The following is a 17,888-nucleotide window of genomic DNA, read 5'->3' as shown; positions in this document are numbered from 1 at the left end:
TGTGGAGTCTGAACACAGATCGAAGCATACTCTTTTTCTCCTTTTTGTTTGTTTTTTCCTTTCTCACGGTTTTTACCTTTTGTTCTGATTCTTCATTCACAACATGACTAATGTGAAAATATGTTTAATATGATTGTATACATATATATATATTGTATGCCATCTTGGGGAGGAGGGGAAATTTTAAACTCAAAATCTTATAAAGGTGAATGTTGAAAACAAAAAAATTAAAAAATTTTAAATAAAAAAAAAGACTTCAGAAGCCTAGTGATGAAGCAAAGCTCCCATTTCTTCACGAAGAGAGCAAACACCAGAGATATGGAATGAGACATGTGGTTTTTTAAATTAATATATATATTTTTCCTAATTACATGAGAAAACAATTTTTAACATTTGTTTTTTAAAATTTTAAGTTCCAAACTCCCTCCCTCCCTCCCTTCTCTCTCCACCCCTTAAGAAGGCAAGCAATTTGATATAGGTTATACATGTACAGTCATACAAAATGTATTTCGATGTTAGTTATGTGAAAGAGAACACAGACAAAAAAAAACAAGAAAAATAAAGTTTTAAAAAGTATGTTTTGATCTGCATTCAGACTCCATCAGTTCTTTCTCTGGAGATGGACAGCGTTTTTCACCATATGTCCTTCAGAATTGTCTTAGATCATTGTATTGCTAATAGTAGCTAAGTCATTCACAACTGTTCATTATACAATGTTGCTGTTACTGTGTACACTGTTCTGGATGTGCTCACTTCACTTTCCATTGGTTCATCTAAATCTTTCCAGGTTGTTCCAAAAGCAGCCTGCTCATCATTTCTTATAGTATAATAGTATTCCATCAGAATCATATATCACAACTTGTTCAGCCATTCCTAATGATGGGCATCCCCTCAATTTCCAATTCTTTTCCATCACTAAAAGAGCTGCTATAAATATTTTTGCGCATATAGGTCCTTTTCCTTTTTTAAAAAAATCTCTTTGTGATACAGACCTAGTAGCGGTATTGCTGAGACAAAGGGTTTGCACAGTTTAATAACCCTTTGGGCATAGTTCCAAATTTCCCTCCAGAATGAATGAATCAGTGTTTTAGTATCCAATTTTCCCACTTCCCTTCCAACATTTGTCATTTTCCTTTTCTGTCATATTAGCCAATCTAAAAGGTATGAGGTAGTACCTCAGAGTTGTTTTAATTTGCATTTCTCTAATCAATAGTGATTGAGAGCATTTTTCATATGAAGACAGATAGCCCTGATTTCATCTGAAAACTTCTTGTTCATATTCTTTAACCATTTATCAATAAGGGAGTGACTTATGTTCTTATATATTTGACTCAGTTCTCTACATATTTGAGAAATGAGACCTGTATCAGTAAAATTTGATATAAAGATGTTTTCACAGTTAACTGTGTATTTTGCTCCATCCTGTTTTTCCCTATTTATCCTCCTCTCTTTCACCCTGACCCTCCTCAAAAGTGTTTTGCTTCTGATCACCACTAATTCATTCTCCCTTCTATCAGCCCCTGACTTTCTCTTATCTCCTTCCCTTCCTACTCCCCTGTAGGGTAAGATAGATTTCTATACCCAACTGAGTGTTTATATTATTCTCTCTTTAAGCCTATTCTGATGAGAATAAGATTCAAGTGCCATTTGCTACCCCCTCCTATCTTCCCTTCCACTGTAAAAGCTCTTTCATGCTTCTTTTAGGTGAGATAATTTACTCCATTCTGTCTCTCTCTCTTCCCCTTCTCCCAGTGTATCCCTTTTAATTTTATTTTTTTGATGTCATCTCATCATAACCATCCCTCTTTCTCATCTCTTAATTTTTTAATATATCATCCCATTATAGTCAACTCGGACCCATGCCCTTTGTCTATATATACTCCTTCTAACTATCCTAATAATGGTAAAGTTCTTAGGAGTTACAAGTATTATCTTCCCATGTAGGAATATAAAGTTTAACCTTACTGAATCCCTTATGATTTCTCTGTCCTGTTCACCTTTTTATGCTTCTCTTGAATCTTGTATTTAAAAGTCAATTTTTTTATTCCGCTCTGGTCTTTTCATCAGGAACGTTTGAAAGTCCTCTATTTCATTGAATGTCCATTTTTTCCCCTGAAGTCTTATATTCAGTTTTGCTGCACTGGTGATTCTTGGTTGTAATCCCTCTGCCTTCTGGAGTATCACATTCCAAGCCTCTTCCAATCCTTTAACATAGAAGCTGCTAAATCTTGTGTTGCAGCTCCACAATATTTGAATTTTTTTTTTCTGGCTACTTGCAATATTTTCTCTTTGACCAGGGAGCTCTGGAATTTGTCTATAATATTCCTGGGAGTTTTCATTTCAGGATCACTTTCAGGAGGTGATATGTAGATTCTTTTGATTTCTATTTTATCTCCTTGTTTTAGGTTATTTGGGGCAGTTTTCCTTGATAATTTCTTGAAAGATAATGCCTAGACTTTGTTGGATCATGGCTTTTAGGTAGTCCAATAATTTTTAAATTATCTCTCCTTGATCTATTTTCCAGGCCAGCTGTTTTTCCAATGAGATATTTCACATTTTCTTCTATTTTTTTCATTCTTTTGATTCTGTTTTATTGTGTCTTAATGTCTTAAAGAATCATTAGCTTCCACTCACCCAATTCTAATTTTTAAGGTATTCTTTTCTTCGGAGAGCTTTTGTACCTCCTTTTCCATTTGGCCAATTTTACTTTTTAAGAAGTTCTTCTCTTCAGTGGATTTTTATGCCTCTTTCACCATTTGGCCGAGTTCTGGTTTTTAAAGTGCCATTCAGTATTTTTTTTTTGTGCCTCCTTTACCACTTTTTTTTAATGGTTTTCTTGCATTATTATAATTTCTTTTCCCAATTCTTCCTCTACCTCTCTTACTTGATTTTTAAAATCCTTTTTGAGCTCTTCCATGGCCTGAGGTCAACTCATATTTTTCTTTGAGGTTTTAGATGTAGCAGTTTTGACTTTGTTGTCTTCTGACTTTGGGTTTTGATCATCCCTGTTACTATAATAACTTTCTACAGTCAGTTTCTTTTTTTGTTGTTTGCTCGTTTTTCCAGAGTATTTCTTGACTTTTAACTTTATATTAAAGTTGGGCTCTCTTCCTGGGATGGAGGGGGCACTGTTCCAAGTTTTGGGGGTTTTTGTGCTGCTGTTTTCAGCATCAGTTCTAGGAGTGGTAAGTTTTCAGTTCCAAGGTGGTATAATCTAAGAAGAGGTGTGATCACTGCTCTCCTGGCCTGTGCTCCAGTCTGTGAGTGACCACAAACATTCTCCTTCACCCTGGAACTGTGACCAGGGTTCTGCTCCTGCTAGTGCTCCTCCTTGCCTTGGGACTGAGACCCGGAACTGTATATGGACAAGTCAACATAGTCCTGAACTCAGTGTCAACAAAGGGTCCCCTGTAATCTCCTTCTGACCAGTTGTCCAACCTCCCTAATATCTGTGGCCTGAGAGCTCGAGAAGCTACCACTGTGGATTCAGTCACCCCCAAAGCATGCCGCTGCCTTGCCAGGGCATGGCACGGCACCTCAGTGTGACAAACCTTTCCTGCTGACTTTCTAAGTTGTCTTGGGCTGGAAAATTTTTCACCCCAACCTTTTGTTGATTCTGTGGCTCCAGAATTCGTTTTGAGGACTTATTTTAAAGTCGTTTGGAAGGGAATTTTGGAGAGTTCAGGCAAGTTCCTGCCTTTACTCCACCATCTCAGCACTGCCCCCAAGACATATTTTCAAATATGGTCAATATCAGGTGGGGGAATCTGTGGCCTCAAGGACACATGTGGCCCTCTAGGTCCTCAAGGGCAGCCCTTTGACTGAATCCAAAGGATTCAATATTGGATTCAATTTGGATTCAACTGAATCTAAAGGATTCAGTCAAAGGGCTGCACCTGAGGGCCACATGTGACCTCGATGCTGCAGGTTCCCCATCCTTGGTTAATATGATTTGCTCTTCATTTGATTATGTTAAATTGAAATGTTTTTGTATAAAAAAAGCCAATGCAACAAAGATTAGAAGGGAAGCAGAAAATTGGAAGAAAATCCTTACAACCAGTGTCTCTGATTAAAGGTCTCATCTCTAAAATATACAGGGAACTGAGCCAAATTTATAGGAATACAAGTCATTCCCCAATTGAGAAATGGTCAAAGGATATGAACAGGCAGTTTTCAGAGAAAGAAATTAAAGATATTTATAGGCATGTGAAAAAAATGCTCGAAATCACTACTGATTAGAGAAATGCAAATCTTAGGTACCACATCTCTCCTGTCAGATTGGCTAAAATAACAAAACAGGAAAATGATAAATGCTGGAGAGGATGTGGGAAAATTGGAATATTGTTACATTGCTGGTGGAACTGTGAACTGATCCAGTCACTCTAGAGAGCAATTTGGAACTATGCCCAAAGGGCTATAAAAACGTTCATACCTTTTGACCCAGCAATACCACTTCTAGGGTTGTATCCCAATGAGATCACACAAGTGGGAAAAGGACCCATGTGTACAAAAATATTGATAGTGGCTCTTTTTGTAGTAGCAAAGAGTTGGAAATCAAGGGGATGCCCATCAATTGGGGAATGGCTGAACAAGTTGTGATATATGAAGGTAATGGAATACTATTGTGCTATAAGAAATGGGGATGATATGGACTTCATAATAACCTGGAAAAACCTACATGACATAATGCTGAGTGAACAGAGCAGAACCAGGAGAATATTATACACAACCACAGATATATGGATTCTGTGATGACTAACCCTGATAGACTTTGCTCTTCTCAGCAACACAAGGTGCAAAGACAACTCCAAAGGACTCATGAGGGAGAGAGCTATCTACATCCAGAGAAAGAACTATGAAGTATGAATGCAGATTGAGGTATACTTTATGCTCACCTTTTTTTCCCCTTTTTTTTCCTCTTTTGTTTTTTTTTGGGGGGGGGCAGGTTTTGGTTCTGTTTCTTCTTTTTTATGATTCATTCCATTGGTCATAATTCTTCTTCACAACTTGACTAGTGTGTAAATAAGTTCAATGTGAAGTTATACATAGAAGACATATCGGATTTCATGCCATCTTGGGGAGGGGAGGGGGAGGGAGGGAGGGAAGAAAATCTGGAACTCAAAATTATGTAGAACTGAGTGTTGTAAACTAAAAATAAAAAATCTCTAAATGAAAAAAAAAAGACATGCAAAAAAAATATGATTTGCTCTTACTAACTATACTTATTTGTCACAAGAGGTGGCTTCTATTTGTTTGGGGGGGCATGGAGTAGTGTTTGTAAGTAATGACAGAGATTCAAAAAAGAAAGAAAAGAGCATCAGTAAAATATTTTTTAAAACATAAAAGAAAACAAAAGGAAGTTTAGAAGGGGACATAAATAAACAGGGAAATTTTATTACCACAATACCAAATTTAAGACATACTTTAAAACACTATAATAGAAGCTTATGATTGAATATACAATTCCTTTTTTGCTCATTTTCTTTTGAAATGTTTGTGTTTGTAATGTCTATTAAGTTCATAACAAAAAAGAAAAAAATTTTAAAAAACGAACAGTGGGCAGAGTCACTGTCTTGAGGAATCTGAAGAGCTATCATAGAAAAGATTAGATTTGTTCTTCTCGGTTCCACAAACCAAAAGGAACAATCAGTAGAAACTGTAAATAGGCAACATAGCCTTGATATTAAAAAAAAAAACTTTCTTAACAGTCAGTACTATCCAAAAAGTAGAATGATCTGCGTAGGGTGGTAGTAGATTCCCATTCACTAGAAGTCTCCAAGCAAAGGATGAATAAAATTTATTGAATATGCTATCAAGGGAATTCTAATTTAGGTATGAGTTGAAATAGATGGTATCTAGCATCCCTCCCAGCTCTGACAGTCCATGAATGGGTAAAAAATTAGTAGTTCATTCTTCCTGAGGCATTGATAACATGAAGGGGAGTATTAAGAGATAGGAAGAGAGAGACAGGATTGAGTCAGGTCATAAAAGTCCCTAAATATCAAGCTAAGGAGTATAGACTCTATTTGGTAAATAAATGGAAACCATGGAAGGGCTGGCATAGGGGAAGAGACATAATCAGTGCCATAAAAATTATCTGGCATCAGATTAACTACCCATCTGTGCACTATGCTGGTTACATGCCTGCTATCATCTTAATCTTCCTCCCATTAGAATCTTGGACTCTGACCTTGGAAAGTCAGGCTCTGATAGGTCAGCTTTTGACTCATCTTGTTCTGACACAGTCCTCTACAATGCCTCTTCCCTGCCATCTCTATACCACGTAACCATGTATACACCCTCCACCACCTTCCAGATCCCCTTCATGGGTTGTCTTCCTTTATGAGAATGTAAGCTCCTCAAAGACAGGAACTGTCTTAATTTGCTTGTATTTGCATCTCTAGTGTTTAGTATGGTTCCCAGAAAACAAAAAAGCGTTTAATAATTTCTCTGTCTTTCACTGTGAAGAAGGGAGAATAAGCAAAGAGGCAGAAATACCATTAGTGGGCTATTGTAACAGCCAAGACAAAAATAATTCACATGACTTGTTGGAAAGATGAAGTGAAAGACAAGACAAAAGAGAAAGGAGATCCAAAATTAACACCACATAGTAGGTGGCATTTTTAAAAGCTCTCCAAACACTCTAGGAAAGGCTGTCATTTCTATAAGAATAATTTACAGTTTCAATTTGTCTTCTTTCTTTCAAATTCCTCTCACAAACTGAATAGTTCTTTCAGTTTGTAAAAGGGAATTTTCTTGGGCATATATTCAAAGAGTAAAAAATTAACAAAACTGGTTTTGCTCAGTGTTAGCTTCACTTTAGATAGCATTTCTCTCGTTTCTCAAATTCTTCACACTAAGAGCTGAGCACAGAGAACAGGTTTTTTGTTGAAACAAAAGAGAAAAAACATATTTGCAAAGTCTGGTCCCTAGCCATTCTAACATCTTTCTAGTGCTCCGATGTGCCAAGAAAAATATGAATAAATCAATCTGAGGACAAGTTCCAGAGGACTTTCCTGAATTAGATCATATCTTCAAAGGTCAAATGAAAGCAAAAACACTTTTAGACTCAGCAGTGTCATCAAATGGTTTCCTCCTGGCTGCTGTTAAACTCCCCCACCAACACTAAGGCTCACATCTTGCACTTTTAATTTGGAGCTCAATGGGAAGTATTACCAAAAGAAGGGTCCAGAATGGGGGAAGGAGATCAGAATTAAAATGTTCTTTAAAGAAAAAATTTTTGTTAGACTCTATATCCTAGAATCTGTCAGTCAGTCAATAAGCAGATATTAAGTGCCTACTATGTGCCAGGCATTGTGCTAAGTGTTGAGGATATAAAGAAAGGCAAAGTACTGTCCCTGCTCTCAAGAAGCCGACGGTATAATGAGGGAGACAGCATGTAAACAACTATGTACCAACAAGATGTATTCAAGATAAATTAAAATAATCAACTGAGGGAAGGCACTAGAATTAAGGAGGATCCCAAAAGGTTTCCTGTAGAAGATAATATTATAGTTGGGACTTGAAAGAAGCCAGGGAAGCTAGAAGGCAGAAATAAGGAGGGAGAGCATTCTGAGCATGGGTCACAGCCGGTGAAAATGCCCAGAGTCAAGAGACAAAGTTCAAGGAACAGCAAGGAAGCCAGTGTCACTAGATCACAGAATACATGCTGGGGGAGGAGGGGGAGGGTGCAAGGGAACTAGAAAGATGACGGGAGGAGGAAGTTATGAAGGGTTTTGAATGCCGGAGGACTTTATATTTGATTCTAGGAGCGATAGGGAGTCACTGGAGTTTTTTGAGTAGAAAGTAACAAAGTCAGTAACATGGCCATGGTCAGACCTACACTTCAGAAAGATCCCTCTGACAGCTAAATGGAGCAATGGATATGAGTGGGGCAAGACTTGTGGCAGGGAGACCAACCAGCAGACTGTTGTAATTGTCCAGGTGTGAGGAGATGAGGGTCTGTGCTAGGATGCTGAGTCAGGCGAGAAAAGGAGGGGTGTACAAGACAGACCACAAAGGTATGACCGATAGGACTTGGCAACAGGCTGGAATGGTGGGGGGAGACGAAGGAATCCAGGGTGATGCCCAGATTATGTGGCTGGGTGAACAGGAGGATGGTTGTGCTCTCAGTAGTAACAGGGATGTCATTACAAAGAGGAAAGGGTTTTGGGGGAAAGATAATGAATTTGGTTTTAGACATGTTAAGTTTAAGATGTCTATGAGACATCCAGTTTGAGAGGCTCAGTAGACAGTTGGAGACATAAGACTAGAGGTCACCAGAGAGGTTGGGGTTAGATATGCAGATGTGAGAACCATCCACATAGAGATAACTGAATCCATGGAAGCTCATGAAATGCCCACAGGAAATAGTACAGAAGGAAAAGAGAAGAGGGCTTAGGAAAGAGCCCTGTGGAACACCCTTGATTAGCAAGTATGACTTGTATGAAGATACAGCAAAGGATACTGGGAAGGAACAATTAGAGAAGAGAACCACCAAGAGATAGTAAACCTAGAAAAGGGAGAATATCAAAGAGAAGAGGGTGAACAACAGTGCCAGAGGCTGCGGAGAGGTCAAGAAGAATGAAGACAAAGAAAAGGCCATTCGATTAGACAATAAGAAGATCCCTGGTAACTTTAGAGAGAGGAGTTATGGTGGAATGATGAGGTCAGAAGTCAAACTTTAGTGAGTTAAGAAAACAGTGAAAGCTTAAGGGCAGAGGCTATGTTTTCTTTACATTGTCTCCAGGCTCTGCACATATTATATGATTTATATACATTTACTTGAAAAGTTAAGCCAATGATCCTTTGTCAATCTTTTACTCTTAAATCTATTCCTCTGCCAGACGTCTTTATCTCTATCAATGGCATAACCAGTCTCCCAAGGATCTCAAGTTCAGAACCTCGGAATCCTCTTCCTCTCTTCCTTCTTCTTCATCTCATAAATCCTATCAGTCATCAAATCCTCCCTCCATAAAATGTTTCTTTCACCTGTTTCCTCCCTTCCTTTCTGGCTTCCAGCGTCCTTGTTCATACTTTTACTATGTCATACCTAAACTTGTTCATTGGCCTCTTAGACCTCTCCCCTTCTAATCCTTCCTACACATTAGGCCCAGACTAATCTCCCCAATGTACATTTATCATGTCCCTTCCCTGCTCAAGAACTATCATTGGCTTCCTACTGCCCAAAATTTAACTAGTCATTAATTACCACCCTACCGCTACTTCCAAGATTGCCAAAGAATCATACTCACCTTTGTGCTGCTCACAGAAAAATCTATGGAGCCGTCTTGCCTCAGCTGCATCTATTATTCCATTAGACATCAGTACCTGGAGGAATCGACGATGGCTATCAGTCATGCGGCTGGCCATGGTGATACTGTACTCTGCCTGGGAGGGCAAAAGAGATGGGTGAGCATTAGCTATCTTGGGGCAAATACAAAACACTGTTTCAAAGTTGTTCTAGATGTTTAGAAGATAAAATGTGATTCTTTAATCAAGTTCTTCATGTTATAAAGGACCTCAGCATCTGCCCATTTTGTACTTATTTCCCGAGATAATTCAACAACTGTCTTTCAGGGTGGCATGGTTCTAAAATTACAGAAAGAGAGGGTAAGTTTTAAGTTACTTAAAATTTGTCTCACTTCTAATAGGCCCTATCTTGACCCTTCTAAGTCCCCAAAAAGGTCAGCTCAACTACCAACTCCTCCAAGAAACCTTCCATCCTTCCCCTAGCCAGAATGATCACTTGTCCCTGAATACATGTATTATAATGATTTGTATAAATGTCTTATCTCCCTACTGAAATTTAAACTTCAAGAGGTCAGGGACTCTTATTCTTTGTTTCCATTCCCACAATACCTAGCATATTGAGAAATATAGAGAATAGTTTCATCGTATGTAATTTCATTCATGTGTCTATCCCCTTCACCATCAGAATGCAATACCTCCATGTTTTAGCAGACAATCTTACTAGCAGCAATCCAATATGGTAATAAGCTTCCCCAAACTTAGGCTAGTCTTTTGATTACAGTCTATCATTTACTCCATAACCTTTGAGAAGCCAGGGTTATTCATCCCTACTCTGTGAAGAAACCACAGAGTAAAGGTGGTATAGTAGGGGCAGTGGTAGGAGCACCACAACAGAGTAGAAACAGCAGAAGGAGAAATGGATTTGAAATCAGAGGATCTGGGTTCAAATATTGCCTCAGTCACTTACACCCTGGGTAGCTGAGTCACTAAACCTCTCTAAGCGTTATGTTCCTAGTGTAGAAAATGAGAAGGCTGGAGCAGCTGATCTCCAAGGTCCCTTCTGGCTCTAAATCAGATGTCCTTAATCTTTGTTGTGTCATAGACCCCTTTGGCAGTTTGGTGAAGGATCTGCTACTATTTAGCTGTCTGACTTTACAAGTCAGACTTTCTGGACCTCGGTTTCCTCAATGAGATTGGTCTTGATCAGGGGTTCTTAACTTTTTTGTATCATGGACCCCTTTGGCAGTCTGGTGAAGATTATTGAATCCCTTCTGAGAATAATGTTTTGAAATAACTGAAGGAAATGCTAAATTTCAGTTATATGTTAGAAGAAATAAAGATGTAATTTTTTTTTCCCTGTCCAAGTGTAAAGACTCCCTGAAATCTATCCATAGCCCCATGGTGGTAGATTGACCCCAAGTTAAGAGCCCTTGCTATAAACCTATGATAAGATATAGCCCTTACAGAAATAGTTTCTCATAGAAGTGGTTTACATCTGGTCTCTCCAGGTTTTGATTCACATTGTGAATCATCATTACACCAGTGTGAATTCAAGTAAGGAAAGGCAGCCTACTTTAATGGAAATAACAGTGGAGTTGAGTATCATAAGAACTACGTTCGAGTCCAGATTCTGATGCTGACGAGTTACACGATTATAAGTAGGTCATTTGACCTCTCTGATTCAGATTCTTGCTTACAACTACCACTAATTCTCCTAGTTTTTCATATGACTATAACAATGCTATCCTACCAGTTTTGTTCTTAATATTATTATCTGGAGTTACCACTGAACTTAGGGCTTAGAGAAAGGATAGATTTTGAGCTAGAAGGAATCTTAGAGATCATATAATCCAATGTATTATTTTATAGATGAGGAAACTGAGGCCCAATGTCCAGACTATGACATACAGTTTATCAAAATATATAATTATGTGCTTATGTACTATATAAAATTATTGCAATGGGCAGGTTTTTAAGTTAGTTCATCGATAAATATGCCACGGACAGGCACTGCAGAGGGACAACAGGCTGGACCTAGAAGAGGAGATGGGGCTCCCTTCTATTATTTAGCAAAGGCTAGACATCTACTTGTCAGATAGGTTGTAAAGGAATTCTTTTTCAACTATGAACTGGACTATGGATTGCCAATAAGGTCACCCCCAATTCTGAAATTCCCTGATTCTATGACGTTGGATAGCATTTGTAAAATTGTACCACACTTTCAATGTCCAATCTTCCCTGACATAAAACAGAAACAACACACACACACACACACACACACACACACACACAAATACCTTTACAACAAAATTCCTCAAGTGATGCTTATGGTAGCAAATCATCAAACACCACGTTCTCTTAAAAAATTGCAGGTGCCCCATGAGGCATTGGAGATACATATAATGAGTGTAACCTGTAGCATACTGCCTTTGATGACTTTATGCAACAAATGGCATATGAAGTGTGTCCAGGGAAATGTATGGTTGTCAATGGACAAAAGTTGATCATATAGTGAGAAAAAGAAAACAGAACAAGTGTTGTACTGAAAGCCACAAAATATCAGATATCCCAGGTGAAACCCTCCAGAGAACTGAGGCTATCCTCTATGGAGGATTTGAGGACAGAGCCAAGAATTACACAGAAGGCATGAATGGGTTGCAATCTGCATTACTGGAGGGAATACTCACATCAGTGAGAACATAGATCCATATAAGTATCCAAGTAACAAAAGTTAACAAGTCAACAAAGCCTTTTTTCAAAAGGACAGAACTCTGAAGCCTGAGGGTCAGACACATCAGCCTTTAATCCCCTTCTCTCTTAAAGAAATGTCAATTCTCCATGCTTGTTGTGTAGGCATTACCAACACACTTTTGTTGTTGCAAGATAAAGCATATCCAGTTTGAAGCTATAGAAATGGAATTTTGCAGGTCAGGTATAGCCAACCAAAATTAAGTGGACAGCTTTGCAAAAGCAAAAGGAACCATTTAATAACTTGCCAGTTTTATTTTTCCTAAATAATACCCTACAACTGCCCAGATCCTCAAAGAGAACCAAAACAAATTTAGTGTTGCTCAATACTTGAGACCATCAGATCATGGCAGCCACTCAAAATCCAAAAGAGCTTTGAACTTGGTATCCATGACTCATATCCCAGTTCCAACATCGACTGACCTTCTGCCAGTCACCTTTCTGGGTATCAGTAAAACGAGGATAATAATACTTGTCCTACCTAGCTCTCAGGAAAGTACTTGTTTATTAAAGTGCTTATAAGGATGTTGGTGGTTACTTCCATTCTTTTCCCATGTTTCCATCTTCTATCTGTCCAATTCACAAATCTACTAGATAAGGATCACGTCTAATTCAGCAACCTCTCAAACATGTACCACAGCCACTACTCAATTAATAGCGTATACATTAGGAATAGCACAACAGCAATAAATGATGATCCTTCTCCATTCACCCTACACAAAACTCATTTGTTCTTTGGTTCCTATTATAAAATGACGATCCAGATTCCAAAGGAGGAGTAAACAGGCTCAAGCCTTCAGTTGTCTCAGAGCAGTTAAGTGCCTTTTTTGGGGGAATGGTTTTCTATTTTATTGAAATATTTTGGAACGGGTCACACATATCCTCTACTAAGAATATTCTACAAGATTCATTTTTTTTTCCACCTCTCTGTATTACCTGATACAAAGGGAAGCTTCCAAGTTATGTGTATTGGGTATAGGAAAAAGAGGGCAAATAGTTCTAATATAAGTATAACATAGGCTATTCTCCTGACATTAAGGGAACAAACTGCTTAATGTAAAGTGATGTAGTGGCATAGCTCCTGATCAGTAATATACAGCGGTATGGAGAGTAGGGAAGCCAAGGGAATAAATCCGAGTATCTTCTGATATATCTATTAGTGACAGGCAATGTGGTATAGTGCAAAGAGTCCTGAACCGTGAGTTGGAAGGTGGTTCTCATTCTAGCTCTGTCTAGCATCTTACTGAGTGATCATGACCAAGTCACTTTACTTTTCTGGCCCTGTTACTTGAACTGTCAAATGAGAGAAGTAGACGAGATACCCTCTTAGGTCCTCTCCGACTCTTACATTCTATGACTTCATGCCTGATTCAGCTTCTACAAATGTTTCTTAAATCCACCTTAAATTTCCACCTATTATTTAATTCAGAACCATCCCCTCCCTTTTCTTCTAGACCAGAGGTTCATAACCTTTTTTTGGGTCATGGACACCTTTGGCAGTCTGATAAAACCTACTGATCACTTTTTGGAATGTTTTTAAATGCATTGAAAAAAAATATATAGCATTACAAAGGCAACCAATTATATTGAAATACAATCATCGAAAGAAAAATTTGTGATAGGTTAACACAGATCACAGGTAAAGAATTCCTTTTCTAGAGCCTTGTCCAGCTCATCTTCAATCTCTCCTTTCCTTTAGTTCCTTTCCTATATCTACCAACATGCTCAGCTTTTCCTTATCTCTAAAAGGAAAAAAAAAATCTTCCCCTTGACTTTGCTACCTCGTCAAGTTCTCATCCAGTTCTCTCCCTTCTACCATTGCTAAATTTGTAGAAAGTATAGTCTGGTCTACCCTCACTGCCTCTATTGACTCACTACCCATTCATCAGCTCTTTCGTCTCTACCTTCTCTACTCTATAATATAATTCTTTCCAAATTACTAATAACTGCCCTTTCTCAGGCCTCTCCTAGACATCTCTGGAGCATCTGACTTTATTAATCATTCTCTCTTCTTTCCTACCTTCTTCCCTTGTCTTTCACAGGACTGCTCCCTCCCTCACAGTTCCCTTCCTATCTCTGACTGATTCTTCTCAATCTTCTCGGCTGGTTTCTCTTCCTCTCTAAGAATGGTATACCCTAAACCTCTATCCACTCTTCTTGTGTAATCCACACACTCTCCCATAACAAAGTCCTCCACCCCCACAGCTTCAATTATCTTATTTGGGCAAATGCTTAATAAATTCTCCAGGGCTGAAATGAGGGTGGTGTGACAGAGGCTTTTCCCAAGGTCAGAAATGTACAGACCACTAATTGTACTCTTCTAAGGCAGAAAGTGGAAGAGTTGGGCAAAGCCTGGTAACAGATTGGCAGAGAAGAGGATAGGAGGAAGACAGGATAAACATCTTACCATAGGAAGAGGGAAGAGAAGGTGGAGGCTATCACTTGACAAAAACTAATTTTGACCTAGCTTTGGGGTAAGAGGAGACACCTAGCAAGCAGGTCACCTCATTACCTGTCAGTGGCCAAGACTCTTGAGTGAAGGGATGGGAAAGCTTAAGTGAGCATAGTAAATGTGTAGCCCTTCAACTGCCTGCTACCACAGACAGTAACAGGCCCAAGGCCATATTGCCCTAAAGGAGATTGCTGGATTGTAAGGGTGAGCTTGGAGTCATAGCATACCCAGGGACTACAAAGAAGCACCCTTCCCATTCAGCTGCTCATCCCAAGTCTTAAGACTAGGGACCAGCTTCGGGGAAAGGACAGTATGCCTGAGTGAAGCTTGGCCATATCACATCTAAATTCAACAACCCTGCTGAAATGGCAGTAACCCAAGAATCAGGTGATAAGTCTTCTAGTCCCTGCTCTGACATTAAATCTGGACTTCCGCCTCCCTCTTTGTAAAATGATGGGGTTGGACAGGTAAGTGACTAAGGTCCTTTCCAGGTGTAACAATTTGAGTCTATGAGATTTGTGCCCATATGTCTTCATCTCATCCTCAATTGCAGTAAGAAATGAATAAGCCTGCCTTCTTCTGTGACCTTTGGCAAATCACTTCACGACTTTGGGGCCTCAATTTCCTTCTTTGTAAAATGAAAGGTCCCCTCTATTTTCAATACTCTGTCATGATTTCTTAAGGGCTCTGCTTATGGTTGGCCTCAGGCCTTCTTTCTCTCCCCTTCCCCAAAGCATCTGTTTACTGTAGTGGTCATCCCCTTCACTCCCACAAACCTTAGTTTTCTTGAATACCATGTGAAGAAATAACTTCAGCACCCAGCATTTAAAAATAATTAGTAGAAATAGGTAACTAGTGCATAGCTCTCTTCCTCACCCATATTTCCAACTCCCTGCTGGACATCTCTATTTGGATATCCTGCTATGACTCAAAATGCAAGACGTCCCTTATCAACTTTCCCTCAAAACTCGCCCCTCCTGCTGGTTTCCTATTTCTGTCCAGTTTTCTCACACCCAGACAGAAACCTCTGAGTTATTCTAGACTTTCCCCTCACTTCCATACTCCACAATTAGTTGCCAAACTCAATCAAGACCACAAGCATTTATTAAACATCTCCTATGTGCCAAGCTCTGTGCTAAGCACTGGATCAATCCTACATCTGAAATTTCTTTTGTTTGTCTCTCTCTCCTTTCCAATCCCTATTCATGACCTGATTACCTCTCACCTAGACTATTTACTATGTTAATCATACCTCTAGTCCTTCCCTTCTCCAATCTAGCATTTATTTCAGGTCCCTCCTAGACATCTCTGCTGCATTTGACACTGTTAATCACTCACTCCTCCTTTCATACTTTCTTCACTTATCTTTCACAAGACTGCTCCCTCCCTCCCAGTCCGCTTCCTACCTCTGATTGATCTTTCTCAATCTCCTGGACTGATTTCTCTTCCTCCCTAAGAATAGTGTACCCTAAGGCTACCACAGTAATCTTCCTGATCCACAGATCAAAATATCATCATTTCCACGATCGAAAATCTTCAAAGGTTCCCCAAGGTCTCCAAAATCAAATGCGAACACCAGACACACAAGGACCTCCCAAACCAGGCTATAATCTACCTCTGTAGCCTAAGAGTATTTCCTCTGTGCACTCTGGCTTAGTTAAACAAACGGTCAGTCCCATTTCTCGTCATACTGGCTCTTTGTTTCCATGACACATAACCCAGTTCAATTTCTGCCCATTGACATCATTCCTCTCCTTCAAAAACCAGGTCAAGGGGCCACTTCAGCCAATACACTTTCCCTGAGCCCAACTAGAAGAGACCCTTCCTTCATGTTTACTCAGCTGAATCAGTTAAATCAACATTTATTAAGTCTCCATTCCTTACTTGCTGGGTTCCACGCTAGGCAGTGGGTGAGATACAAAGTTTAGGTAAGACCCCCAACCTCCTCATTGAACCAGTTTGACTTCTCCTGTGTATTAATCATTGTCTAATTTGTGTCAGTTCCATGCATCTTCCCCTTGCTAGACAGTAACCTCCTTAATGGCAGAATCTATGTAATGTTATCTTTATATCCCCCAGGAGGCAGAACGTGTCACACCTTGAACACAACAGGTATTTAAAAGAATTTCAACTGGCTAAAATGATGAATAATAAATAATAAACTATTAGAACTGGAAGGTGCCCTGTACTTTATCCTAGGTTTAGATTTATTCCTATTTCCTTTCTACCTGGACAATGTCCCTTTTTGTCTCTTTCTCCACCTGCTTGTAACGTATATATATACACGGGTCTCCATGTTATTTTTCATGGGGATTCTTCCTGTCCCTGGAGCTATCTATACATGCTGAGTCTAAGAAAGGAAATGCAAATATTTGACTGGGACTACCAGTCAAACGCTGATGAGGAATGTCCTTAAAAGATACCACCCACCCGAGGTGGACCTTACAGAGAAAAAGAGGGATGCGGGGAGGCCACGGCTATGCCATACAGGGTGGTATCGTAGAAAGGCCTGACACTCAGAAGGACTGGGTTCTAGTCCCAGGCCTGCCCTGAATCCATGCGTGTCCACGTCTCCATGGGCCTCAGTTTCGACCTCTGAGAAATGGGCCGCGATCTAACTCTACGTGATATCTAAGGAGCCTTCCAGGCCTAGGGACCATGCTCCATCTATGGCCGCACGGGCTTCTCCATCCACCCAAACGATCAGTCAAGAACATTTATTTAGCGCCTACTACGTGCCCGCCCTCCCTTCCCCAAAAGCAGTGGAATGACGTAGGGGTTTGCCACCGCGGGCCCCGGGTTCGAATTCTGAATTGGGGATGCCAGAGCCCAGTGACTCCAAATAACTTGCTCCCAGTTCCTCGCCTCCTGGCGCTCCCCGCCCCGTAGTCTAGGCACTCCCGCTGGTGGCCCCACCCCCTGCCAGCACTGCCACCCCACAGAACTCGCCCCGGGTCCGCTGCAGTCCCCAAACACTAGACCCCGTACCTGGCGCGCTCCTACCGCGGGAGGGGGAGGGACTAAAAGGAAAGCGACTTCCCCATTGGCCAATGCCAAGAAGCCGCCCCTGAGAGCCCCCCCTCCAAAGGGCCGCGCCGCTTACGCACTTCCGTTTCCGGCTTCCTGGACACCTGAAGGAGGATTTGAGGAGGACGGGAAGGGGGCGCGACGCTGTTGCTATGGTGATGTGGCCTTGGCTTTACGGGCGCGGCCTCCGAGACGCCCACGCTTCCGCTGGCAACCGCCTACCAACGCCTCCGCCTCCCCGCGCTCCTCCGGATGTTGTGGTGTGCGGGAGGGGGAAGGAATAAACTTTCGCTTCCCCACGTGAGGCTCTTGGAGTCAGAGTATCAGAGCTGAAGCGGGGAACCTAAACCACACAGGGCTGTCAGAGCTGAGGGGGGGACTTGGAACGTGGTCTGACAGAACTGAGGGG

At 40.4% G+C, this 17,888-nt stretch overlaps 1 protein-coding gene across 1 annotated transcript in view; it reads right to left on the bottom strand.

The window, feature by feature from the left end:
* Positions 1-17,559, bottom strand: part of NSMCE1 (NSE1 homolog, SMC5-SMC6 complex component) — a 66,848-nt gene extending 49,289 nt beyond the window's left edge. Inside the window, exons 1-2 of the mRNA XM_036739758.1 lie at positions 17,441-17,559; positions 9,255-9,390 (exon numbers count right to left, since the gene is read on the bottom strand). Of these exons, the coding sequence (XP_036595653.1) occupies positions 9,255-9,372 (118 nt within the window). The 5' untranslated portion in view covers positions 9,373-9,390; positions 17,441-17,559. The remainder of the gene's footprint in view (positions 1-9,254; positions 9,391-17,440) is intronic.
* Between the last annotated feature and the right edge of the window lie 329 nt (positions 17,560-17,888).

Source organism: Trichosurus vulpecula, chromosome 9 (genome assembly GCF_011100635.1).
Source record: "Trichosurus vulpecula isolate mTriVul1 chromosome 9, mTriVul1.pri, whole genome shotgun sequence".
NCBI lineage: Eukaryota > Metazoa > Chordata > Mammalia > Diprotodontia > Phalangeridae > Trichosurus > Trichosurus vulpecula.
Note: the sequence above shows the minus strand (reverse complement) of the source record. Positions and strands in the feature narration are given on the sequence as shown.